The sequence below is a fragment of the Echinops telfairi genome, unplaced genomic scaffold (genome assembly GCF_000313985.2).
Source record: "Echinops telfairi isolate 266 unplaced genomic scaffold, ASM31398v2 ScPeMD7_7457;HRSCAF=8495, whole genome shotgun sequence".
NCBI classification, from domain to species: domain Eukaryota; kingdom Metazoa; phylum Chordata; class Mammalia; order Afrosoricida; family Tenrecidae; genus Echinops; species Echinops telfairi.
In genome coordinates, this window is record NW_022111357.1 from 45006799 (window position 1) to 45032383 (window position 25585).

A 25585-nucleotide genomic window follows, 5' to 3' on the forward strand; every position below is an offset into this window, starting at 1 on the left:
TAGCCCGTTGCCCTTGAGTTGATCTTGATTCATGGTGACCCCACTAGAGATGAGCACCACGGTGTTTTTCTAGATTCTGAGCTTTTGGGGGAAAACACCCTCCGGTGACATCATTTGCACTCAGCATAGAGCAGAAAGTTTGACAGTTCAGACCAGGACCACCAACCTGTTTCCACGGCACCCCTTGTGGAGAATTTGCTTTTCCACCCCAAATAGATGGAATCCTAGTCTACATTTTAACAAGATTCGCAGGTGATGTGTATGTATGTGCGTTTGTCTTTTTATTCCTATAATTTTACATGAGTGGAGCAGGCAGTGATGTGGGTGGCCACTAACTAAAAGGCTGGCAGTTTGAACCCACCGAGTTGCCCTCATGGTGTAGTAGTTACGCGAAGCCTGAAGCCACCAGCCACTCCAAAGGAGAAAGGCTTTCTACTCCTGTAAGGAGTTAGTCTTGGAAACCCACAGGGGCAATTCTACCCTGTCCTCCAGGGTTGCTGTGAGTTTAGTTTGGTTGCTTTGAAGGTACTGAGAAAGAACAACCTAGCCAGGAATTGATGCCCAGGAGATGCTGCCTATTATCACTGACACTAATCCAGGCTTCTTCCACCCACTTGTGGACAGGCTGTGGGAAGTGGTCTCTTTGCGCCTCCTGGCCCATCTTGAAAAGACAGGTCACAGTCCTGGCTTTGCTTCACACGATATGGGCTGAGTTAAACTCCCTACCCTCCACTGTGTATTCGGTCCTTCATACACAGCCTCTCCTAATGCACTCCAGGGAAATGAGCTCAGTGAAAAAAAGAAGTTGTCTAAAATGTTGTTGACTCCTTCTCAACTGGCTCACACGTGGGTGGGTGGGCGGGTTCCTGGGGGCATAGGCCCCCTTAGGAGAGTCTGCCCTGCCCACCTAAGTACCTGGTTGGGTTGTTGCTTCCTCTCTTTGAGGGCAGCGTTGGTGGTCATTTGCAGTACCTTTCCCCCCCTCACTACAGGTTAGGGACTTCATGGGAGCAAGGTAGATAACACAGGACACTTTTGATGCTGTGCTGCAAGGAAAAGCTAAGTGATCCCGTGTGGGTGGAACCCCAGTGCTTCAGTTGTGGGCAACACTATTCTGTTTAGAGCTCAAGGTAAATTGAACTGTGTTTTGAGGAAGACATCTGGAGGCCAGGCAAGAGACTTTCAGTGCCTCTGGCAAACTCCTTCCCCACCCCATTACTTCCCTTCCTCCCTTGTGAAAACAAAATCACCTTCCCACCCCCCTCTGGACCTATGCGTTACATTACTATTTGGTGTTTCTTTGTCTCTCCTGTGCAGGGCCACCAACACCCACCTTACGGCAGATTCTTGAATTTATAAGGATCCACCCCACCACAATTACCTCACTCCCAGGTCTTGTGGTGTGTGTTTCCCCAACTCCCACTGTTATGAGTCTGAGGCTCTGTTGCCAGATTTGAACCTAGTTGAGTGCAGGAGCATTCAAGTGACTGCTGTGTACTTTGGACCTAGTCAAGCAGAGGGAGTGGGAGTCTGTGTGGAACTGCCAAGCAGACCTCTCCTGAAAATGGTCCCTGCTTTGCCAGGAAAATAAAATATTGCCCACATTACCCTGGGGGGACAGTGCAGAGGCTCCTCATCACAGCCCAAGGCTCACATTCCAGGACCACCATGACGCTCGTGCTTGGCCTGTTTAAGCACTTGGTTTTGGGACTAGGTTCTGAGATCCCTCTGGTCCCTTCCCCAGGAAGCCTTACCAAGCTGCCTGGCAGATTTGCTCCCTGAACTCCCTCCCCCAAATCTCATCCCCTAGTACAGTGTGTCCTCTGTTGATGGCCTGGGGCAGCACCATGAGCAGAGACACAGGTGTGGGATTGTACCAGCTCACTCATGACATGGAGAGAGGGGGCTTGCAGTGTTGCCTTAGGGAGTCTGAGGGCAGGGATTGATTGTCTTTAGCTCTGAGATTTCAGATGATACATAAGTGATTTGCAAAAACATTTTAATTTTTAAAAAATGTACAGTAGTTAGGCCTTCTTATCCCCTCAGAGGTAAATATCTGTGGTATGTGTTTCTGTTCTTTGAAATATTTGTATATCTCGTAAATTCATATGTTAATATGTAATATCTGAAGGTTGAGATCTTGGCTTGTCTTCATCTAGACAGACTCAAATGTCAAAACAGTATTTACAGAAAGATTTGAGGGAGGGTAGAGCTAGGTTGTTCTGAAACCATCTCTGTAATGAAAGCTGAGCTGCCCTGCTTCCTCTTAAGCCAGGGGATTTTGCAAATCTAGTGCAAAACCCAGCCACTACCCCCTGTAGCACCCCACAGTAGATGTCAATGCCTGGATATCGTTGAGCTGGTCTCCACATGGCCTCCTGTAGTCTCTTCTTTGCGTAGTGGCCAGAGGTCTCATCTCTACTCAGCTCTTCAGGGACCTTCCAGCCTCCTCAGAGTGAACTACAGAATTCATTGAGGGTGTCTCCTCCCCAACGATTCCTTGGCTTGATTCATACATTAAAACCATCTGGAGACGTTTATAAGTGAGAGAATTGGGGATCCCAGAGCAGTAAAGTTTGGGGCTTCCTAACTATCCTTGGCTCATCAGTCCCTCTAAACCAGCCTACCTCCCCCTGCTGGCTTCACCCATTCCTGTCTGGAGGTACCCAGCAGCCTTGTAGTCTAGCCTCCTCTTCCCCGCAATTGCCATTCACTGTGTTAGTGGCAGAACAAATACTTGATCAAATCAAGTAGGATCAAACCCCTGACAACCCTGCTTAAAGGTGGTCGTCTTTCCTCAGTTGTCCCCCTTACCCAACCCACCCTCACACCTGACCTTGTTCGCCAACCTGCCTGGTCCTCCCTGGCACGCTTTCCTCCTGATGTATTTCTGGTCATCGTCTGCTCCCACTGGGAAGCAGCCCCAGGACAGCAGGGCTGCCTATGTGGCCACCCTGCTGTAACTGTGTGCAGAGAGTGGTACATACATATACAGGCAGTGCTCTGTGAAGACTGGGGCCAAGGAGCCTGACTAAGGCATCCTGTGGCCCCTCAGGCTCAGCATGGCCACACAATATCAGCTCCTCCCTCCCCCCCTTTATTCTTCATTCTATTTTTAATAAGTTATGCGTGAAAAAGTCTGACTGTTGACCGACAGGTCAAACCTGTGGTGCCTTCTAAAACGGATCAGCTGCAGTCTTAACAATGTTGCAGACGGGCTTGTGGACATAAAAGTGAGTCTTGAAACTACAAAAAAGGTGTCTTCACTTAATCTATGTGAGCATTTCCAGGGGAGAAGCAGTCCCTCACAGAGTGAAGGGACCAGAGGACAAGGACAGCCCACAGATGTGGCCCTTCCTCTGCCATGAAGTCAATCCTGGGTGTGTCAGTAGGATGGAGCGCCATGGGGCTTTCAATGGCTGGCGTTTGGGAACTGGTTCCTTCCTCCCAGGGATGTCACCCCGCCCCCTCCATTCTAGCAGCCTCCTCTGAGAAAATAGACCCCTCGCGCCGCTGTCACAGGGCTAACAAGCCCACTTGGAAACCCAGCTCTAGGATGAGGGTGCAGGTGCACGTATCTGTCATTTTCTTTTTCCCTCATCTGACGTGGTCATGAGTCCAGCACTGGCCACTGGCCTCACATGATTCCTGCAGCTTCATACTAGGGGCTTGCTACCATGCCTTGGCCTCTGGTTTGCACTGGCCTTTTTTTATACTCTGTCAGGCCATTTGCTTTCACTGGCCTTTGGCCTGTGGTTCTCATCCGCCTGTAGTTCACATGGGCTTCTGACCATTTGTCTCAACAAATGCAAACACGTGCCAGCGTTGTTCTTTTCTGCACAGAGGAGGAGGTGTTTGCTGTTCCATCTCCACGGTGGCTCCTCTGCCTGGAGCGCCTTAGCTTCTGCCTTACCCACTCGAGGCTGCAAACTCACTGCTCTGCTCCCAAGGGTTCTGGACAGACCCAGCAGATCTTTGTGAGCAGTGGTGCCTGCTCCCTGGGGTCAGCTGTGCGTCCTTGGTCCAGTAGTGTTAGCTATGGTGCAGCCTTGCTGCGGATGCAAGCTCTGTGCAGGAGAAGTGAGGGCAGTTGAGCTTCGCAGAACCTGAGACAGAAGCAGAAATACAAAAACATTCCAATCATAGTGAAGACGTTCAGGTAACATGGCCAGATCCCATCCCCTGAGCCTAAGAGGGGTGGGCACTTTACAGTGCAGACCTACCTAGTGCTTCTAGTTTTCTGCTGTCCTAAGTGGTGAATCCAGGGTTTTAAGCAAAATGCGTAGATCTCACATGTTGGTGACACAAGTGAGTTTAGAAAAAAGTACTGTGACTTCAGAGAGCACTTTTGCCTGGTGGTCCAGGAGCACCTGTTCAGCCTTCCATCTAAGGGCCTTATGTGTTTCTCTTTGACTTGTGTGTTTCAGATCTCATGAGGGCCATCCCATGACCCCGAGCAGATATGTATGATGACATTCACAGTGAAGCCAGATACTCGCTCAGTCGGTCCAGAGAAAGCCTGAGAGGAGAGGTGTTTCCGGAGCCTTCCTTCAGATCCAGCACCCCTTCCCTGAGTGACGAGAGTTTCTTACACAAAGACTTGGATCTTTCCCACACTGATTCTCGGGACCAGGTCTTTGGCCACCGGAAATCGGGACATTTCCATTCTCAGGACTGGAAATTTGCACTCCATAGCTCTTGGGAACAAGACTGTGGTCATTCAATTTCCCAAGACTCCTCTAGATCACAGGAGTATACTTTGAGCCCTTCTGCGATATTGGAGGACTTTGGCTCCTCTCGGCTGCTTGATAAGAAGTGTTTGGAAAAGGAGAGTCAGAATTTCGACATGGATCATCCAGGTGAGGCAAACCCCGGGCACTGGAGCAGCAGCCAGGCACCCAGCAGAGGCCGAGTTCTCAACATCGCTGACCCGGAAAGTGCTCTCCTAGGGAAGGAGGAGACACAGGCCATACTCAAGGCCAAAGGGGATGTTGGGAAACTTGTCGCACTAAGAAACATGAACACTAAGAAAACGCCCACTATAAACCGTATTGCTTCCAAATCTCAGGCCACTAACCAAATTCCGAAAATCACCCTAAATCCTGATGTGATCCTGGGCACCCAAGACCTCCATTTTCCTGTGCCGAAGATCCCCTTGGGGCTCGACCTGAAGAACATCCGGCTCCCCAGAAGAAAGATGAACTTTGACATAGATAAAACTGATGTCTTTTCAAGGTTTGGGATCGAAATCATCAAATGGGCAGGATTTCACACCATAAAAGATGATATCAAATTTTCCCAACTTTTTCAGACTCTCTTTGAGCTGGAAACCGAGACCTGTGCTAAAACGCTGGCCTCATTCAAATGCTCCTTGAAGCCAGAGCACAGAGATTTTTGTTTTTTTACTATTAAATTTTTAAAGCACTCCGCTTTGAAAACACCCCGAGTTGATAATGAGCTTTTAAACCTGCTTTTAGACAAAGGTGCTGTGAAAACCAAAAATTGCTTTTTTGAAGTCATAAAGCCCTTTGACAAGTACATAATGAGGCTCCAGGACCGACTTCTGAAAAGCGTCACACCCCTGCTCATGGCCTGCAACGCGTATGAGCTCAGTGTTAAGATGAAGACTCTCACCAACCCCCTGGACCTGGCCATCGCTCTGGAGACCACCAACTCTCTCTGCCGCAAGTCCCTGGCCCTTCTGGGACAGACCTTTTCCTTGGCCTCTTCCTTCAGGCAGGAGAAAATCTTAGAAGCTGTTGGCCTCCAAGACATAGCTCCCTCACCTGCCGCATTTCCAAACTTCGAGGACTCCACCTTGTTTGGCAGAGAGTACATAGACCATCTGAAGGCCTGGCTGGTCACCAGTGGGTACCCGCTCCGCATCAGGAAGGTTGTGCCTGAGCCAATGCAAGAGGAGGAGGAGAAAGTCCCTTCCACGCAACCGGACGTCCCGCCCAAGGCCCTGAGTGACCAGAGTGATGGTGAGGAAGGGAAAGTTCTATCTGTGACTTGTTGGTTCTTCTTGTTTTTGGGTCATTTCTCTTACTCCCTTTTAGGGTTTTTACCCAGATAGGAATTTCTGTAGGCACCTGAAAACAAGTGAGGTGATCCATCCTGGTCAGTACAGGTAGCCTCCAACGTACTGACTTTTGATGTTTTTGAGTTATAAAGTACTGCAGTTATGACATGTTTTGTTTTGTTTTTAACATGTAATAGTATGTACAGTGTTAACAAATATATATGTAATGCTTCCAACTTCCAAAGACAGGCCAGGGTTGGTTTTTTTTTTAAATAACAGTTTTATTAGCACTTCTCCCACATATCATACAATTCAGTAGTTCAATCATACCAAGAGCAGTTGTACAATCATTACCAATATCAATTTCAGAACATTCTCTTCTTCCTGTACTCATAGTTATTAGTGAAAGGATGGATTTTTAAAGTTGCTGATAGTTAAAACCAAAACCAAACTCACTGCCATTGAGTTGATGCCAACTCATAGTGACACAACAGGGTAGAACTGTCCCTGTGTTTCTGAGACTGCGATGCTTTACGGGAGTAGAAAGCTACGTCTTTCTTCCTTGGCGTGGCTGGTGGTTTCGAACAGCTGATCTTGAAGTTAGCAGCCCAGTGAGTAACCACTGTGCCATCAGTGCTACCAGCTGATGGTAAAAGACAATAAAAATGAAAATAGATAAGGCACTTGACTTATAACCTACTTAGAATGAAGTCATTGGGGCAGAACTCTGTTGTAATGGGGACTACTTCATGCATGTCTGCCACATAGTTTACAGACGTATCAAGAATCTGTCCCCGAAGTCCTCAGACTTTCACCTTTTGAGGATTTGAAAGGTAGTCTTTGCCAGGGAAAATGCATGGTATATTTGCACCTAATCTGGCCTACAGTTTGTGCTCCCTTGAAGCCAAGATTAAGATCCCTGATCCAGTTTGGGGACATGACAGGAAGCATATACCCTGGTCCCTGTCTCTGAGGAGTTTCCAGGGTAGGGGGAATTGTGTGAGCAGCCGGGCTGGCACGAAGACTGGAGAGCCTGGAGCCCCCAGCCAGCCTGGGTGGTCTTGGAGTCTAGTGGGGGCCAGGCAAACATCAGCTAGGCTGTCCTAGGTGATGGAAGTGCCTTTCCACACACCCCACCCCCACCCCTGCCAACTGTCTAGACTGACAAGTCCCAGCAACCAAGGGAACACTGGCTAATCGTGAGCAGAAGAACTGGGAGAAGAGGGAGTTGGAGCAGGAAGACTGCTCCCAGCTCCGATGTGCCTGATGCTGTAAAGATGTGTTAGCATTCTTCTCTGTCATCCCTCTGCTTTCCCTGCAGTGTCCTCAACCACATGGGGCAGCCTCAGTCATGGCTTTGTTCCTTCTGCGGCCTCCTGCAGGTCTGCAGCCGAGTCTCATACTAGGCCCCACCCACCTGGGCAACCTCCACAGAGGGTCTGTAGCTGAAGCTAGTGTCACTTCCCCACTACCCCACAAACGTTATGGAGATAGACATCAGAGTGACAGCGAGGAGAGGCTGGTCACCAGCCTAGCCTGGAGTCACCTCATCTTGCACAGTGCTCAGCTGTGGCCCTCAGGCCTCTGCAGGCCTCAAGGTGCATGGGAAATAAATGCTTCTGTTGCTGCTGCACGTGCTGGGGTGCTACATGTTAGACTTGAGGGCCTTTTACGAGGGACTCTGAAGCCAAGAGAGGGGCCAAGTACAGGTTCAGCTCCCCCAATCATGTATGTTCTTGGCTGCACAGTTTGATGACTTCCATCATCCATGGGGCTACAAAGGCTGGAAGGGGCTAGGGAGAGACTAGTGGGCTGTGCTTGGTCAGTGTTAGGGCCCCCGCTGCTTCTGATTGCTCTTGGGTGATGTGGGCCGTTTGCTTTGTTAAAATTCATTGATCATGCCTATTTTATTTTAATATCCATTAAATTGGAATGGACTTTTAAAAAACTTGATTGTGAATTGGGTGCAGGTTTACAGAGCAAGTCAGTTTTCCCTTCAGCAGTTGATAGACATTTTGTTTTTCTCATTGATTGCAATCCCCCCTATGCATCATTATTTTTTAACCATTTTATTGGGGGCTCGTACAATTCTTATCATAATTCATCCATCCATCCATTGTGTCAAGCACATTTGTACATTTGTTGCCATCATCATTCTCAAAACATTTGCTTTCTACTGTATCAGCTCCTCATTTTTCCTGTGCATCATTATTTATCCTACTACTTCCTTGCTCTTCCTGCTTCCATTCCTCCGCGTTTTACAACCTTTTGCCTTCTGAACTTTGTCCTTGGGTAAATACTGCTCGTTTGATCTGAAATAGTGGATTGGGCCAAGGAGTGCGTGCCTCTGGTGGTCGTGTTGCTGCTTATCGACTTCTCTGTTTGAACATTGAGCCACAAGGGCTGAATTCCATTCCAGACCTGAGGGGTCATACATAATCTTAGGACTTAGTCAGCCAGTGAGCCTGGTCTTTTTTTTTTTTTTTTTTTGAGTTCTATTTCACAGTTTCTCCTCCTTTCTCGAGGACTTTCTTTTTTTTTTTTTTCTCTCGAGAACTTTCTAACATGACCCCTTAGAGAACAGCTGGTAGTGGTTTTCTCAGGGTCTTGGAGGCTAATGTTTATGTGTCCATTAGGCCAAGCCTCAGTTTTCTTCCCTCTTTGCCTCAAGATGGGGAGAAAACAGTCATTTTTAAGATCTCAGTCCCTACTTATCATAATAGAATATGGAACATGGTTTTTTTGGACTACAGTATATGGATAGTTGACTTGGGTGTCTCCCAAAACTATTGGCCTAAGCCCACAGGCCTCTTGACTTCTTTTTTATTCCCATACCTGCCTCTGAAGCATGTGGCCCCCACTGTCACTCCTACCTCAGCGCACTGAGGGCCTTCCATCTGACTTTGAGCCACTTGTACTCTTAACATTATGTAAATGTAAGGTTCATAGAACGAGTGTCAATAGAAATATGATGGGAAAGTTTAATAGTTTCATAGGGAGAATGCCTCGCAGCAAGCTCTTGCTGATGCTCAGGGTGAGCTTAGGGCCATGCGGCTCAGGCCCAGCCCCGCCTGGGAGCCCAGGAAGACAGCTCTCACTCCAGCAGTTTCTATTGAGTGGCTGAAGAAATCAACCAGTTTGTGTTCATTAGAATCAGCATATAACAAAAGACTCATGATTCTTTTTGTTGGGAAGAGCAAAGCCTTCCATGTTGCTGGTGTCATTTAAAAGGACAGTCGTCATAAATTCACACCTTAAAAAGGTCAAAAAAGGAGGAGCTGATACCAAGGGCTCAAGTAGAAAGGAATTGTTTTGGAAATGTTGATGGCAACATGTATACAAGTGTGTTTAATCCTATTGAATGATGAATTGTTACAAGATATGTAAGAGACCCCCCACCAATAAAACGATTAATTTAAAAAGAAAAAAAAGAAAGTGTTTTATATACTCAGCAAATATTTTCTGTGAACATCTACCGTGGGGTCCTTGACTTTATTATTATTTTTAATTAGAGACTTATTCTTTGTAAAATCTTTTATAATATATAATTTTATCTTGGGTTGAAAATGCACACAGCAAACCATAGACCAGTTGAACAAATTACCACGTGGACAGTTTTTCGTCATTGGTAACATTATTCAGGCAAGCAGTGCAGCCTTCCCCTTAACTATTTTTAAAATATTCTACCACCTTGTTACAAAACACAAGTGTTTTTTTTTTAATAATTATTTCCTGGGGAGCAAATGGTGGTTTTGAACTGCTGACCTATCTGCTCTGCCACCAGGTCTCCCCTTTACTAATCAAACGAAGGCACCAAGTTACGGACTGCTAGCACTCTGGTGTACTTTGTTTTCATCATTTTTACATATGGTCATGTGTCTCTCTCTTCCCACTTTTATACTGAGGATTATTATCTAGATACATTGTATATCTAGAGACAGCTTTATATTTAAATGCGTTTTATATCTCTGAGGAGCCTTGGTGGTGTAGTGGGTAACTGCTCCACTGCTCGCTGCAAGATCAGTTTGAACCCAGCAGTCCCTGCTTAAGAGAGCGAGGCCGCCGTCTGCTCTGTAATGATGACAGCCTTGAAACCCCTGTGGAGTGCCCTCCTCTGGCCTAACTCAATGACAGGTTTGATTTGTTTTTTTGGTTTTAGCTTTATATTTCTCTGTTAGTACTATGTTGTGGGCATTCATAGCGACCCTCTAGGGTAGAAATGCCCCTGTGAGGTTCCGAGACTATAACTATTCACGGAAATAGAAAGCCTCGTCTTCTCCAGAGAAGCAACTGGTGGTTTTGAACTGTTGACCTTTTGGACCGGCAGCCCAACACCTAAGTTACCACTATGCCACCAGGGCTATGAATCAGTATTGACTCAATGGCAGCGAGTTTTGAGTGGGCATTCAGGTTGTTAGGTGGTACATGACAAATATCAATCGCTACATGTTGCTGTAGAGAGCCAGCACACACAAGCACTTGAGAGAGAGAACACAATTGCCCGATTGCCCTGACTTCATCATAAGCTTGTGACGCTCTAATCTAGTGGTTATGCTGTTAGATCTTTTGGGTGAGTATTTTGATGTTGGTTTCTAGAATGGAAATAACCGCCTTCCTCTGCTGCCTGCTGAATGGTTTGGTCTTGGGCCGTGACTGCCTGTCCTGGTCTTAACCAGATCCCACATGATTCTATGTTCCAGCTGTGCCCCAGCGAGCAGGCCACAAGGTGGTGGAGACCATTGACAAACTGGTCATGCGTATTGTAGAAGGCAGCCTGTCTCCCCGAGAGAGAGCCGCACTTAAGGAGGATCCCGCTTACTGGTAAGTCTTCAGACACTACACAGACACATGCTGTAGTCGAGCTGGGGGTGGGGATGGAAGGCAGGGTCTGCAAGATGTGGTGTGGCGCTGCTGCGGGAAGAGCACGAGCTTGGGCTGCTCCCCTCCGGCCAGCCTCCTGCTCTGCCACATTGCCCGACAACAGGGAAGGGCTGCATGGACCTGGGTCTAATGCCCAACTCGGTTGGGTCTTTTCGCCAGCGGGCGTGACCCCACTGACCAGGCTGGTCTGGCAATGAGATGAGTCATGCATGCAGAGGCCCGTGTGCGCTCAGGCTGTGTCACCACAATTGTTGGTGCTGTTCAGGGCTCTGTGATGGTCTCCATTTGCCTTATTCCTCATAGGTGTAGAGCAGCTTTTACTGTCAGCTGTTTGCTATTGGAGAAAGAAGCAGAGAATAGGGGAACTGTCCTGTGTGCCCTTCCGTAGGCATGCTTGACCCCCATCTTCATGCACATGCTGGGGTACTTTTACTAGATTAACGTGAGCATGTGCTTGTGTTCTATACCAGGGGCTTCAAAAAGTCTGTGGAAAACTAGAATGAAAAGTTTTTCCACAAACTTTTAAGTTGAGGCATTTTGACTCATTGCTGCTTATTTTATTGTCCACAAACTTTTGAAGTCCCTTCTTTCTGTAACCCATATGGCGTTATTTTAGTCCAGAGTAGATGAATCCGTTTAACTTTTCCGTTCTTGCTGGGTGTTGTAAATGTTTTTAATTGCATACTTTGTTTTTGTAAAAAAAAAAAAAAAAAAGTACAGCACAGTTGCCCGTTCAGCATTTTTTAGAGTTGTGCTTTGAATTGCTTCAGTGAATAGCTTAATGGATCACATCTACGGTGTGTGAAGACTGATTTCTTTAGATTCGTTTGTGGGAAACGGAAACATTTGACGTTTATGGACTTTTTAAAATTATACAAGTTGGGGCAGGGGGAGGGGAAAGAAATGGGGAGCTGATATCAGGGCCTCAAGGGGGAAGAGAATGCTTTGAAAATGATGATGGCGGCATATGTACAAATGTGCTTGACACACTGGATGAATGTATGGATTGTGATAAGAGATGTAAGGGCCCCCAATAAAAGTATTTAATTAAAAAAAGACACAAACATAGTATGATATAGTGAAAAAAAAATACTAAGCATGGGAAATAGGAAATGATGGTTTAAGAACCCTAGAAACTACTGACAAGAACATGTCTAGTCTAGATTCTCCAGAGAAGCAAAACCAGTGAAAAGTATACATATTTCTCTCTATATATATGTTTTCTATATTTACATGCATTTGTAAATACAGAATTTTTTATCGAGAAAATGGCACAGTTACAGAAGCAAGCAGTTCAAATCGAGACAGAATACTGGCCTGTGGGACAGATGTAGGGCTCGATGCAAACAAACAGAATTACACAAGTTGCATGCCCTTTGTAAAAACAGAAGCGCTCTATGGCAAACATGACAGTCCCTCCTCAAAGCTCTGCCACTCAGAAATAAACGCTCATTCCCTCTCTGTCCCTCTTTTCCCACGGTATGTACTCTGTACTGATTATACTGATGTCCTAGGTTTTTCATGTGACATAATTTTCCTTGTTCTCATTGGCTGCATAATACTTCATCATACATGGGTACCAGACCTAATCTCTGCTGTCCACAGGTGGGAGTTTAGATATAGCTGGGTTTTTCCCACTAGTATTAGCATGAACCTTTTTGTGTGAGTACTTTTTATTTTCTGTCTATATTTCTGGCAGCTTCTAGGGAAATTGCTAGGCCAAAGGGGAAAAATGTGTTTTTGAAGTGTGTTGTCATCAGGGTCAAACGTCTCACCTTCAGCGCTGTTGATGTTTGGGGCTAATGGGTCCAGCTGTGCATTTGAGGGTGTCGAGCAGCTTCCGTGACCCCTGCACTCCCGTGCTGCTGGTGCCTAGTGCCCAGGCGGAGCAGAGTTAAAACCTTGGTTGGAAACCATGGGCCTCTGCCATTGAATGAATGTTCTGTGGTAGCTGAGCACATGTGTCCCCTACTGCCACCCCAGGCCTGCTAGCCCCTCACCAGAGGGCTTCAATTTTAAAACTCGTTTCACACTGTGCGAATTACACATTAGAATTCCTTTCACCGATTGATAAACTGTTTGTGTCATAGCAGTCGTACTTTCCTCAAGGTAGTACCACTTGTCCCTCCCACTTTCTCCCTGGGGTCCCAGTTTCAGTTAGCCTTCTTTCTTGCCTCTTCCTGTCCAGACTTTTGTTTGGGGGTGAATACTGCCCTTTTGGTCTTGGATACTTGATGGTTCTGAGAAGTATGTTCTTCACAAGTGTTACTGTTCACATTATAGGCTTGTGTCTGTTATTTGGTTGCCGGGTAAGCCCCAAGGTGGGTTCAGTTCTAGGTTTGAAAAAGGTATATGAGGACCACAGGCTCAGGGCTTCCTCCATTCTCTATCAAGACCAGTACATCTGGCCTGTTTTCTGGTTTTGAATCTTGTCCTTTCATTCTCTCTCCTCTGTTCAGGACCTTTCTATGTGCTTGACCAGAGTGATTGATAGTGGTAGCGGGCCACCATCTAGTTCTTCTGGTCTCTTAAGTAGTGCAGACTTGGCTCATATGATCCATCTGTCCCTTGGAATGATTGTTTCCTTGAGTCTTTGATTTTCAAGGAATACATTTGTATCTAATAGTTCCAGAGATGGGGTTTTTGAGCGAGGTTTCTTCCCTCTAGCAGGCCAGGATGTGAGCAGTTGTGTGCTGATGTGGCTTGGAACGCTCTGTGACACGCTAGGCTTCACTTGCTGCAGAAGTGTTTGGGCTAGCTCAAGGACCCCGGAGGCCCCCTCACTTTGAAAGCACGTGTCAGGACTACTTGCAGTGGCAGCTCTCTACCTTGACGCCTGTTGTGCTGTCCTTGTACCTGTCACAGGTTCCTGTCAGATGAGGACAGCCTGGAGTATAAGTATTACAAACTGAGGTTGGCTGAAGTGCAGCAGGCGACACAGGCCCCAAGCAACAGTGGCCGATCACCAAGCTCAGCTGAGTGTGCTGTCCGGGCCATGCTGTACGCCAGGGCCATGCAGAGGATCAAGAGGCGCCTTCTCCCAGGGCGGCGGCGGCGGGGCCTCCTCCGTGCCCAGGGATCCCGAGGTTGGAAGTTGAGGGTCTCGAGCACCAGCACCCACATGCTCCTTTCATCAAGCATGAAGCTGCGGCACCAGGGTCGGGGGTCATCCACGAAGCTGCCTGGGGATGCTGCTGCACAGGACTCCCCGGAGCCTGCCGCACCTGCTCCTCAGGACCCCAACTTGGAGGCCTCAGGCACAGCACCCGAGCCAGAGCGAGTGGGTGCCCCTGAAGCCTCTCAGCCCGGTTCTCCTTGCCCATCTACCGACGGTGAGTTCCCCCTATCCAGCTCCAATGTCCAAGTTCTCCCAGAGGGGTGGCCATGCAACCTGGGGGGAGGCCTGCCAGGATAAGGGTGCAAAAGAGCCCCTTGGCCTCCTGCATTGCAGCTCCCTGGGAGGGCCCCTGGTTCCCTCCTCAAGGCTGACCAAGCTCTGGGTTCTACATGGTGCCACAGCCTTAACCCAGGTGGCCTGTCCCTAAGGTCAGAGCTTCTCTCCCAGGAGGAGGGACCCCAGAGCCCTACCAAGCCTCGCCACCGTGCCAGAGAACCTAGAACAGACTGCATTGGGGCAGGACACCCTTGCTGGCCATCTCGTTTTGCCCAACGGGCAGGTTCTGGGCCTAAAGCCAGCTCCTCAGCATGTCTACCTCTTGTTAGGCCAGGGGTATGGGAATTCGCCTGTCCAGGTGGCACAGCGTAGCATTCTTGCAGAGCCAGCCCTGACAGTGCCTTGTTTGCAGTTGATGAAAAAACAATGGAGACAGCGGAGAAGCTGGCGCGGTTCGTGGCTCAGGTGGGACCAGAGATTGAGCAGTTCAGCATCGAGAACAGCGCTGACAACCCTGATCTGTGGTGTGTATCCCATGGCCCTTTGGGTACTGCGGGGAGTCATGAATCTGCTCCCGCCTCAGGGGCAGGGGCCACACTCTGGAGCAGGAGCCTCTACTCTCTCTGGGCATCAGGAAAAAATCCCCGCAGAGGGATGTTTTCACAAGTTGGCCAGAGGAGGGGAGGGAGAGATCACTTAGGGCAGGGGGGCCGCGGGGGAAACAGCCCACGTGTCCAGGGCACGAGGGGGATGGTGGGGTGGGGGGCATAGCACCTGAGAAAGCTAGTCCATCTCCCTGACTGCCATGCAAGAGGCGGCTCAGCTGGTGGCTGGTCTTTGATGACAGGTGATTCCATCAGCCTGTGGTGGGGGAAGATAGGGTTACCTCCACCCTAGTTTCTCATAGAGACACGGCATCAGGACAGGGAACTGCCTTGGTCCTGCTTGTCCTGAAGGCAGGGTGGGATCGGCTTCCTCACTGCCCCTGCCTCCTGCTGCCCTGACCCATGCCTCTTACCTCATCCTAGGTTCCTGCATGACCAGAACAGCTCAGCTTTCAAGTTTTATCGGAAGAAAGTATATGAACTGTGCCCCTCAATTTGTTTCCCCTCATCGCCACCCACTGTCCAGGCAGACTTCCAGGAGGGGGATGGGGTGTGTGGGGAGGCACGCCCCCCGCAGGAGGCTGAACTGGAAGAAGACGAGGAGGAGGATGACGAGGAGACCCCTGCACTTGGAGAGGCCTCTCAGCCTGAAGGAGCGGCCGACATTTCCGTGGGCTCTGAGGGTAGCACCCCCACAGATGGCCTCCCAAGCACAGCCACTGAAGACGACCCGGCCAGCACCCCAGCCCCGTCTCAGGCCACCACAGGGACCTGCTTTCCCCGAAAGAGGGTCAGCAGCAAATCGCTCAAGGTTGGCATGATCCCAGCCCCCAAGAGGGTGTGTCTCATCCAGGAGCCCAAAGGTGAGAGCTGTGGGCTGGGCCCCTAGACCCCTTGCTTCTTGGCCTGTCTCCCTCCTGCCTCTGCCTGTACCCTACTTGGGTGATCTGCTCAAGCAGGACTTGACTCTCCACAGTTATCCAACCTCAGAGTCTCACCAATAGTATTGGCTGGGTGCCCACGGGGCTGAGGGGTGCTGGCTTTCATGCATGTATGTGTGTGTGTGCGTGCGCATGTGTATGTACATGTGTACAGAGTAGATCTGTATCCTGTAGGGTTTCAAGGCTCTGAAACAGATTTCCAAGCCTTTCTTCTTTGGTCCCTCTAGGTAGGTTGCCCCACCTCCTTTTCTTCTAATTGTCAAGTGTATACAATCCAGGGACTCCTCTGGTATTTTTCCTTGAGCAGTTGGGTAAGTCAGTATCCCAAGGGCACCTATACCTGTGTTGAGGTAAAACTCCAGTTTCCAGTCTGGAGTCAATACCTCTGTGAGGGGCTCCCGTGAACCCCACATGCCAGGCACATCTGCCTGTTCTCCAAGCCCTGCTGTGGGGAGGGGGCCTGGCATTTCACTGTGACCTTGGGATGCTGGCTTTCTGTCCCTACCTGTGTTTGAGCCAAGGCCAGAGACCAGCCTAAGGAAGTCCATTGCAGTCGTGGCCGCTGGCATTCTCTGGTGTGGGGACCATAGTTCACAAAGCATAGACTCCAGCCCTTTCAGGGGGACCGCCTACCCCTGCAGCTACATACACACACTCACCCCCCTGTGTCGGGGCTGGGCCATCAGAACCACCCTTCCTGCCAGTGCCAGTTTTCCACCTGTGGGGGCTGCTCTTGGGCAGAGGGGATGGGAGGTGGGGGTAATTGCCCCCTGTTCTCCAGATCCATATCAGTCCCTGTTAGGGTCCTCCTGTGGCCCCAAGGGATATGCAAATGCACACAGATGCCATGGGACAAACTGGAGCTTCAGCTGCTGTGCCACACTCTTATGTTCTTCACACGTATCCTGGGTGGCAGTTGAGTGTCAGAACTGAGACGTGTCCCCCTTGGGATCAGTGGGTTTCTCAGAGCTGTATGTCCTATGTGAGTAACTGAAGCGACTTTTTGTCAAAAGTCACATCCTGGTTAGGAAGCATGGATGCTGGTCCTGGGGGAAGTCCTTGGAGCCATTAACCGTCCAGCTAAGGAGTGGCGGCCCTCCTGCCCTAGCGGCATCATGCTGGGAGGAAGCTGCCCCTGGGGGAGGATCAGTTCCTGCTGGCAAGCCAGATCTGCCTGCGGATCAGCTCGTGGTTAGAAACTGGGGAGGCAGGGGTACACTTCATGGTGCATATTCCCAAAGTGAGGTGGACCCTGGTTACACCCACTTGGGCGATACAGACCTGGGAATGGCATGGCAGGGCGTGCAGATGGAAGGTGCCTTCTCTGCAGGGATCGGAAGCTGAAATTGCTCCCAAAGCCCTTTGGGGAAGTCCTTAGGGCAGCCGTCTGTGTATGCTTATACTTTTTTTTTAAAATCATTTTATTGGGGGCTTGTACAACTCTTACCACAATCCATCCATCCATTGTGTCAAGCACATTTGTTCATTGTTTTCCTTTTTTAAAAAGATCATTTTATTGGGGGCTCATACAACTCATCACAATCCATACATCCATCTGTACATTTGTTGCCCTCATCATTTTCTAAATATTTGCTCTCCATGTAAGCCCCTGGTATCAGCTCCTTGTTTTTGCCCCTTCCCTCCCCATTCCCCCCTCCCTCACACATTTGTACGTTTGTTGCCCTCAACATTCTCAAGACATTTGCTTTCTACTTGAGTTCTTGGTATCAGCTCCTCATTTTTCCCCTCCTCTCCGCCCCCCCTTGAACCCTTGATAATTTATAAATTATTGTTATTTTGTCATGTGTTACACTGTCCGACATCTCCCTTCACCTACTTTTCTGTTGTCCGTCCCCCAGGGAGGGGGTTATATGTAGATCCTTATAATCTATTCCCCCTTTCTACCCCACCTTCCCTCCACCCTCCCGGTATAGCCACTCTCACCATTGGTCCTGAAGGGTTCATCTGTCCTGGATCCCCTGACACTTTGCTCTTTTGTCTTCCAGTTCACGAGCCAGTTCGAATTGCCTACGACAGACCCCGGGGCCGTCCCATGTCCAAAAAGAAGGTGAGATTGTCTTCCTCCAGGGGTGGTCAGCTCTGAAGATGCCCGAGTGTATAAGACAAGCAGTCTGCCTCTCCAACTGGAGCCAGCCCTCGGGACTAGCAGGCATCAGGCTGAGAGTTGAGGAGGTTGGGACTTTGCTGTCGGACAGTGGGGGTGGGAGGTGTGTGCTGGTACCATCCCTCCCCCAGGCAGCAGGAGCAGGCTGATGGTGCCCACCCTCATATTGTCAGCACACTAGTGCAGGTGTACAGCCAGAAGATTTGGTGAGGGTGGCATGCTGAGAGGAGAGCCCGGCCTGGGGCTAGTGGAATCAGGGCTGCAGTCAACCCTCCCACCTCCCAGCTCAGGCTCCCAGGCCCTCCTTGGTCTTTTCTTTGGTCTGTGTTCAGGGGTCTACTTACTGACACCAAAGCCCCAAGACTTGTCACCCTGGCCTCCTATGCATGGTCTTGGCACACAGCCAGGGTGGTCACAGCAGGCCTGGTGGCTAGATGAGAGCCAAGCAGTTTCAGCTACCCTACTGGCCCTCGAGTCTAGGACCACCCTTCTGGACCCTAGTAGCTTGGCTTGAGAAGCCCTACTCTATTCTTCCCCTGCCCTTTCTACCCCCGCCCCCACCCCCAGCTGGGACATTGGAACTCTGGGACATCAGTTCCTATTTCCACTGTTTGCTGTGGGGGCCCACACTAGCATGTGTCTCACTCAGGGTTCATTGTGGGCAGCTGTCAAGCCTTGGGGGCTGAGGGCTGTGGCTACCAGCCTTCCCAGGCAGTTCGCTGTGACCTCATCCTGGGCATTTGGGCTCTGAGCCCTTGCCTCAGTGCCATTGCTTAGGAAGAGGAGGGGCCCACTGGCTGCACTGAATCTACATCCCTTCTCTCCCCAGAAGCCCAAGGATTTGGAATTCGCCCAGCAGAAGCTGACAGACAAGAATGTGGGCTTCCAGATGCTCCAGAAGATGGGCTGGAAGGAGGGCCATGGCCTGGGCTCCTGTGGGGGTGGCATCCGGGAGCCAGTCAGTGTGTACGTAGTGGGCGCCCATGAGGCTCAGACTGTGGTGAGTGGCAGGTAGCATCAATGCCAGGGGATGAACCTTTTGTCCTCTAACCCCAGCCGGACTCTGGTCCCACTGTATTGAAGACGGGCTTAAAGCCCTCATAGTTCTGATTTGAGCAAGAGAGGCTGATTGTCCACATGCACAGGTCCTCTCTGATCCTGCGTCAACTCTGACTGCCTTCCAGTTCCCTTCACGTCAACTGTGTTCCTGAGGACTTCGTGGAATTTCCACGGAGTTAAGGGCTAGCCCATCTCTCACGTTGCAGGAGCCCGTCACTACTGCTGTGGGAGTGATCCTTCCCACGACACCCTGCGCCCACTCACAGACCAAACTACCCAGACCAGCCTGCCCACATGGCATGCTGCCAGGAGCTGGGGGCTCAGGGTGACATTCCTGCCAGTGTCCTGGTCAAGCTCAGTCGAGGGGCTGACTCTCTGCTTGCCTCTACAGGGGCACTGCCTCGGAAGGTGAGGGGCTGGGGGCTGACGGGCAGGAGCACAGAGAGGACACCTTTGATGTCTTCCGCCAGAGGATGATGCAGATGTACAGACACAAGCGGGCAAACAAGTAGGTATGTTCACACGGGGTGCCAGGCGCCCGGGGAGTGAGCCTGGGGCACAGGCGTGCGGTAGGCGGAGGGGGCATAGGAGGTTTTGTTGCAGGTCTCTATAGCCCCTGAAGCTGGGTACAGCCTTCCACCGGTGACCCTGGTCAGTAGGCTGGCGCCTTGCTCCCTGCTGGGCACGTGGAATGGGGCGCCTGTGGCTTATGTTGCTCAAGTTGTCTGACAGATGACAGCCGCCCACCCTGTGCCACCAGCAGGAAACAGGCTGTTTGTTCCCCAGTTGGGAGTGGACTTGTCGTCCCAGGAGGTGGTGGGTGGGCAGGCGGGCCAGGATGCCAGTCCTGTTGGGAATGGTGGGGCGGGCTCATCAGGTCCCTTCTTTAGGTCCTCAGGTCCCCCCCTGAAGAGAGTGGGCCTCTTCACTGTACTCATCTCTCCAGCTCTGAACTGTTCCCTCTCCACACCCCTCACTTTGTACTCGGATTGTGAGCAAAAACTGTTCCCTTCCTGAGTGGTCCAAAGTGACCCAACAAGAGCTAGAAGCCTGAAGTTGTGTCTCTGAAGCCTGAAGCCTGTTCGCAGATGACCTGGTAGTGCCTGCATCTGGGGTCCAGCTTGGCTTTCCTGGAGAAAACGGATGCCACCACTTCAAATGGCCGGTGGTTTCACCCTCTCCACTGAGGGCTTCGAGCAGCGGGTGCTATGCGCTTCCTGGCCGCTCTGGCGGGTGTCCAGGCCCAGCGAGCAGCTCCCCAGAGGGCTCCCCCATCCTTAAGCAGGCCACAGAAGCAGTACCCGATCCTGGCTTCTGACACTTGTCCAGAGCATCGAAGCGGTGTGAAGCTTCAGAAGCTCTGGGAACCGGAGGGGAGATATGATATCTGACAGAGTTGTGGACGGGAACTCAGGTGGAATGATCCACCCAGGGCTGGTGGCATCTCAGCCCAACCCAGCAGGCTCCTTTTAGTGGGAGGCCCACTAGTAGCTCGATACCCTGTGTCTGCACGTGTCCTCAGAAGCCTCAGTGGAATCTGCTGCCGAGAGGCTGTCAGGAGAGCGGAACAGCATGGAGGGAGTGCAGCTACAGCTGTTTGTCATCCCTAGGGGTGTGGCTTCTTATGACTCAGCTTGGGCCCTCCCTCATAAAATGTTGGCTGATGTTTTTAATCAGCGTGAGAGTCCGCTCCACTGACTTCCGAGCAGCGTGTTCTGACAGAGCCCGGGGCAGAGGGCAAGGAGAGAACCTCCACCCACTGGCCTATTTACTGTGTAGCCCACCCACCCCTCACCCCCGACCCTATGCCAAACAGCTGAGGTTTTTCTTTGGGTCAGATGTAGCCACTGAGTGGATTCCCAGGCTTCTGTGGTGTCAGCTGTCAGTATCTGGTCACGCCCATTGGAAAGTTAGCATGTTGGCCCTGAGGAGGAACCCCAGTCCACAGACCATGGAGCAGCAGGTGCAGGTCCTGCCTTCCACACTGGCTTGCCCAGCTCTCTGGGCACCTCCCCTGCAGACCTGGTCAGGGATCAGCCTGGGCCTCGGGGTCCTTTTTGAAGGGGCCCAGTGCCAGCATGGCTCTGGTTCACTGTCCCCTCCACCTTCAGACCCCTGTCCCCAGGTGTGTTCGTTTTTTGACACTACAGTTTTCTCAGTAAGTGAGATCGTTTTCTGTTTGCCCTGATGTGGGCACCATGTGTCTCTGCCATCTCCTTCTGGTTTGGGATAGTGACCCCCTGGAGAGCTCCATGGACCTGATGGCTGGGCCCAAGAGGGCGTGGATGTGTCCAGGCCTAGTGTCTGTGGCCCCAGGGGCCCACACCTGCAGAGCTGAACACACTCCAAAGAGCGCAGGGCTCCAGGGTGAGGCTTTCCCCGGCTCACGCATCTTCTTTGGTTCTAGGGTGCCCTGAAAGGATGGCGACATCGGGAAGTGCTGGCCAGCCACCTGGTGCTGACTACTCATCTGTCACTGGGACCCGAGGAGGTTTCAGAGTGTTTGGTCCTTGTTAACCTAGCTGACGTTGTGGTGTTACAAAGGGGGAGGGTGTTGTGAATGTTGTTCATCTCGTAGCAGTTGCAATAAACGTAGAAGAAACTGGGCCCCTTCCCCAGGCTCCGTGGTTGCTTTCTTGACAGCAGAGTAGTGGATCAAAAGGAGGTGCTCTGGTATCTAGGGTTATCCCAGCTGGGGGCCTCTACCCCTTGGGCCAGGGTGAGGCCCGTGTCTCTTGGTCTGAGCACAGAAAACAGCTTTACCCATTCCAGAGTCCCCAAGCTGTGGTCTGTGGTCTATTCCCTCTGCCCTACCCCCCACCCCACCCCCGACTCCAAACTCCCTGGCACAGGGCTCCACAGAGCCCTTCATTTTTCTTGGACCACCATGGTTGCCTTGAGGATGCCGGTACAGAGTAGGGCGCAGGTGGCTATGTGGCCCTTTCGGTGCTGCTCTAGGGCCCTTGGCTTCCTCTTGGTCCAGTTCCTGATGCTGTCACCCTGGCTGGAACCCCATGTTGATTAGGGATCTCCCACACATTGTTTGCCACCTCACGTGTGGTGGGCTGAGGGGCAGCAGGACAGTATTCCAGGGACCTACTTGGGTGAAGCACCGACAGGCATGCATACTTGGCCATGTTCCCCTTGCCTGCCCCAACCAGCAGCCCCTCTACCAGAGGTTTCATAGGTCTCTATCCACCCCTGCCTCTGGGGACTGGAAGCTTACCCAGAGGAGGGAGCCAAGGGTGCCCCTGTGGCTGGGGAGAGTGGAAGTGCCTCCTCAGAGGCTCTCCCCAGTCCAGAGCCTCCTGGGGCCTACCCTGAATCTCTGCCTGGCTGACCCTAGGGCACCACAGGATGATCAGCACCTGAGGAAGGGTGGGAGGAGCCCTGGCCACCAATGGCACCTGTGGTTTCTGCTGCAAGTGTGTGGTCGCATGACCTGCTTACATGCGCGTATGTACATATAGAAGTACAGGTGTGTCTATAGGCACACATTTAAACATGCATGCCCATGTGTTCCTGTGTGTGTGTCTTTGTGTGCCTGTACATTCAAGTGACAGAAGTACATTTTCTTTGTGATAGGATCTAACAGCTAAAACACAGATGTATGCAGGACAGAGCACCGCACTCCTCCTCCCTGCCCCGCCCCGTACATCTTAAAACAATGAAACAAGTCCCATGACTGGGGGTGGGGGTGGGCAAGAGAAAGGGGGTTCTTGCTCCATTATGTAGCAGTAGGCTGGTTTATAAATATCTGGGTGAGTAGTCGTAGCTAGGTCCCCTTGAGTCAGTCCCGACTCCTTGCCTCCTCATGTACAGCAAAACCAAACACTGCCGGTCCTGAGTGCTCCTCAGTGCTGTGGAAGTGTTTGAACCCAGTGTTGCCAGTTCATATTGTTGACTCGTTTTCACCGACCCTCTACCGAGCACGATGGTTTTCTCCAGGGACTGGTCCCTCCTGGTAACAAGCCCAGATGCCCATCTCCTTTCTTCTAAGGAGCATTCGATTCTGTCTTTACTTCTTTCAAGACAGACTGTCTTTCTCTGGAAGACCATGGCGATCTCACTCTTCTCGGTCAGCACAATTCTAGTGCACCAAGTCTTCAGTCTCCCTGACCCCTTGGCCAGCTTTCACATGCATAGGAGACCAGTGAAAATGCAGTGGCCGCGTCTGGCCCGCTTGAGCCCTCAAAGTGACTTCTTTGCTATGTAGCACTTCAAAGATCTGCTGGCAGTCCATTGCAATCTGTCATTTGTGTTGCAGCTGAGTGTAAAACATCATGTAGTTTGGGGGACTCTTGTTAACGTGGGTGTTGATTGTGTTCCCCCTCATATTGACTCTGGACAAGAGAATGAAGCACTGCCTGGTTGTGTGCCAGTGTGGTTTGAACACGCTGTTGCAGCCACTATGTCAATCCATCTCATCAAGGGTCTTCTTGTTTGGCTGGCCCTCTACCAAGCATGATGTCCTTTTCCAGGGACGACTCCTTGATAACATGTGCAAACTACCAGACACGAAGTGTCCTCATCATCGCTTCTAAGGAGCATCCTGGCTCCTTCCAAGAGAGATTGGTTTGTTCTTTTGGCAGTATACATTAAAGATTCTTCACCAGCACCATAGTTCAGACATACCGATTCTTCAGTCTTATTCCTTGTCCAACTCTCACATGCACATCAGGTGATAAAAACCCAAGGGTCAGGTGCGCCTTAGTTCTCAGAATGGCATCCTTGGTCTTCAACACTTTAAAGCAGGGCTCTCAACTTGACCCCTTTGGGGGTCAAATGGCCCTTTCACAGGGGCTGCCCGATTCATCACAGCAGCAAAATGACAGTGATGAAGTAGCAACGAAAATAATTTTATGGTCGGGGTTCACCACCACATGAGGAACTGTGAAAGGGTCGCGGCCTGAGGAAGGTCGAGAACCGCGGCTGTAAAGAGAAGAGGTCTTGTGAAGCCGCAGTGCAACTTGCTCGGTTTCTTGAGTGCTGCCTCCATGAGCATGGATTGCGGATCCATCCCAGCAAGACAACATCCTTGACAACTTCGTCTTCTCCGTTTATCATGATGTGGGCCAGTTAGGAGGATTGGGGTTTTCTTGACATTGGTTTCTTCACAATGCATCCTGGAGGCAGCAGTCTGATTTTCATCAACAAATGCTCCAAGTTCTTCCTTCAGTGAGCAAGGTGTGTCATCTGTGTGTCACGGGCTGTGAATAAGCCCTCCTCCAACCCTGCTGCCCTGCTCTTCATCCAGTCCGGGCTCTGGGATTATTTGCGCAGCGTGCAGATCAATTGTCTAAGAACAGTGAAAGGACACAACCTGATGCCCCTTTCCTGATCCAAAACCGTACAGTGCCCCCTGGTTCTGTTTGATTGGACAACGACAGGTTGCACACACTGTTCGGAGCCATCAACTCGGTTCTGACTTAGAGCAGCCCCACGTCCAACAGAAGGAACCAGCGCCCGGTCCTGAACCCCCTCCTCTCAGGTGTTGTAGGAGTGTTCTGTTATAGACCCTTTGTCAGTCCACCTCACTGAAAGCCTTCCTCTTTTCACTGCCCTTCCACTTGACCAAGCATGAGGTCCTTTTCCAGAGACTGGTCTCTCCTGGTAACGTGTCCAACGTCCATGAGACCAAGTCCCACCATACTTCTAAGGACCATTCTGGCTGTACTCCTTCCGAGACAGATTTGTTTGTTCTTTTGCAGCCCCTGGTACTTTGAATATTCTGTACCAGCGCCATAATTCAAATGCATTGATTCTTCTTTGGTCTTTGTATTCAACACCCCACCTGTGTAGTCTTCACTCATACTCTCTTTTCATATCTGGGTTCTGATGTCCATTGCAATGGCTACACAGAACTCAGGCAGTATCCATGATTAAAGGGTTTATTAAGGAAGTTAATAGGTGTAATGCAAGTGAGGAAGGCTCAGGATAGAGTTGTTCATTGGGACATGTCACAAAGTTTTTGGTTTGTTTTTAATCATTTTATTGGGGGCTCCTACAACTCTTATCACCATCCATCCCATCCATCCATCCATCCATCCATCCATCCATCCATCGTGTCACAAAGTTTTTCAAGGCTATCAATAGACAGGCACAGGGCTTACCACTCCACTGTAATCCCCAGTCCTTCAGGCATTCAGCTGAAGCTCCATGGGTCAGCAAACTCAGCTCCCTGAATTAAGTGCCCAGAGGCACCCCACTCCATAAGCAGCCTCTGCCCCAAAGCACTCAGCTTGACTGGCTCTGGGGGCTGGAAAAAGTCCCCCCCTCTGTTCCATACTCAGGCTCCTGGTTCAGATGCTGCAGCTCTGATCTTGTAGCTGTCTTCTGGATGCAGGAGATTCACTGCACAGGGATCTCTGGTCCAGAGAACACGCTCCACTCCTGACACTTGCTGGTAGTGAGGAACCCTCCCCCACCACGCTTCTCAGAGGGCTCTTTTTATATGCAGCAGGAGGCAGTCCAGTGAATCCCGTTCACAGTTCACAGTTCCTCACAGGTGAATCCTTAGCAGTCCCCTGCAGGAAGGGGTGATTTGGCTGGCATTCC

General features: G+C 50.6%; 1 protein-coding gene across 3 annotated transcripts in view; it reads left to right on the top strand.

Annotated features, from left to right (window-relative positions):
* Window positions 1-21641, top strand: part of SUGP2 (SURP and G-patch domain containing 2) — a 22805-nt gene extending 1164 nt beyond the window's left edge. The window contains exons 2-10 of one of the 3 annotated variants that reach the window (XM_045298861.1): window positions 4428-5984; window positions 10723-10843; window positions 13769-14235; window positions 14710-14821; window positions 15326-15765; window positions 17850-17911; window positions 18801-18934; window positions 19419-19535; window positions 21435-21641. In XM_045298861.1, coding sequence (XP_045154796.1) covers window positions 4463-5984; window positions 10723-10843; window positions 13769-14235; window positions 14710-14821; window positions 15326-15765; window positions 17850-17911; window positions 18801-18934; window positions 19419-19535; window positions 21435-21444 — 2985 coding nt within the window. In that variant the 5' untranslated portion in view covers window positions 4428-4462 and the 3' untranslated portion in view covers window positions 21445-21641. Of the gene's footprint in view, window positions 1-4427; window positions 5985-10722; window positions 10844-13768; window positions 14236-14709; window positions 14822-15325; window positions 15766-17849; window positions 17912-18797; window positions 18935-19418; window positions 19540-21434 lie in introns of all 3 variants that reach the window. The other 2 variants (XM_045298860.1, XM_045298862.1) reach the window with 2 other exon arrangements.
* The last annotated feature ends 3944 nt before the right edge of the window (window positions 21642-25585 follow it).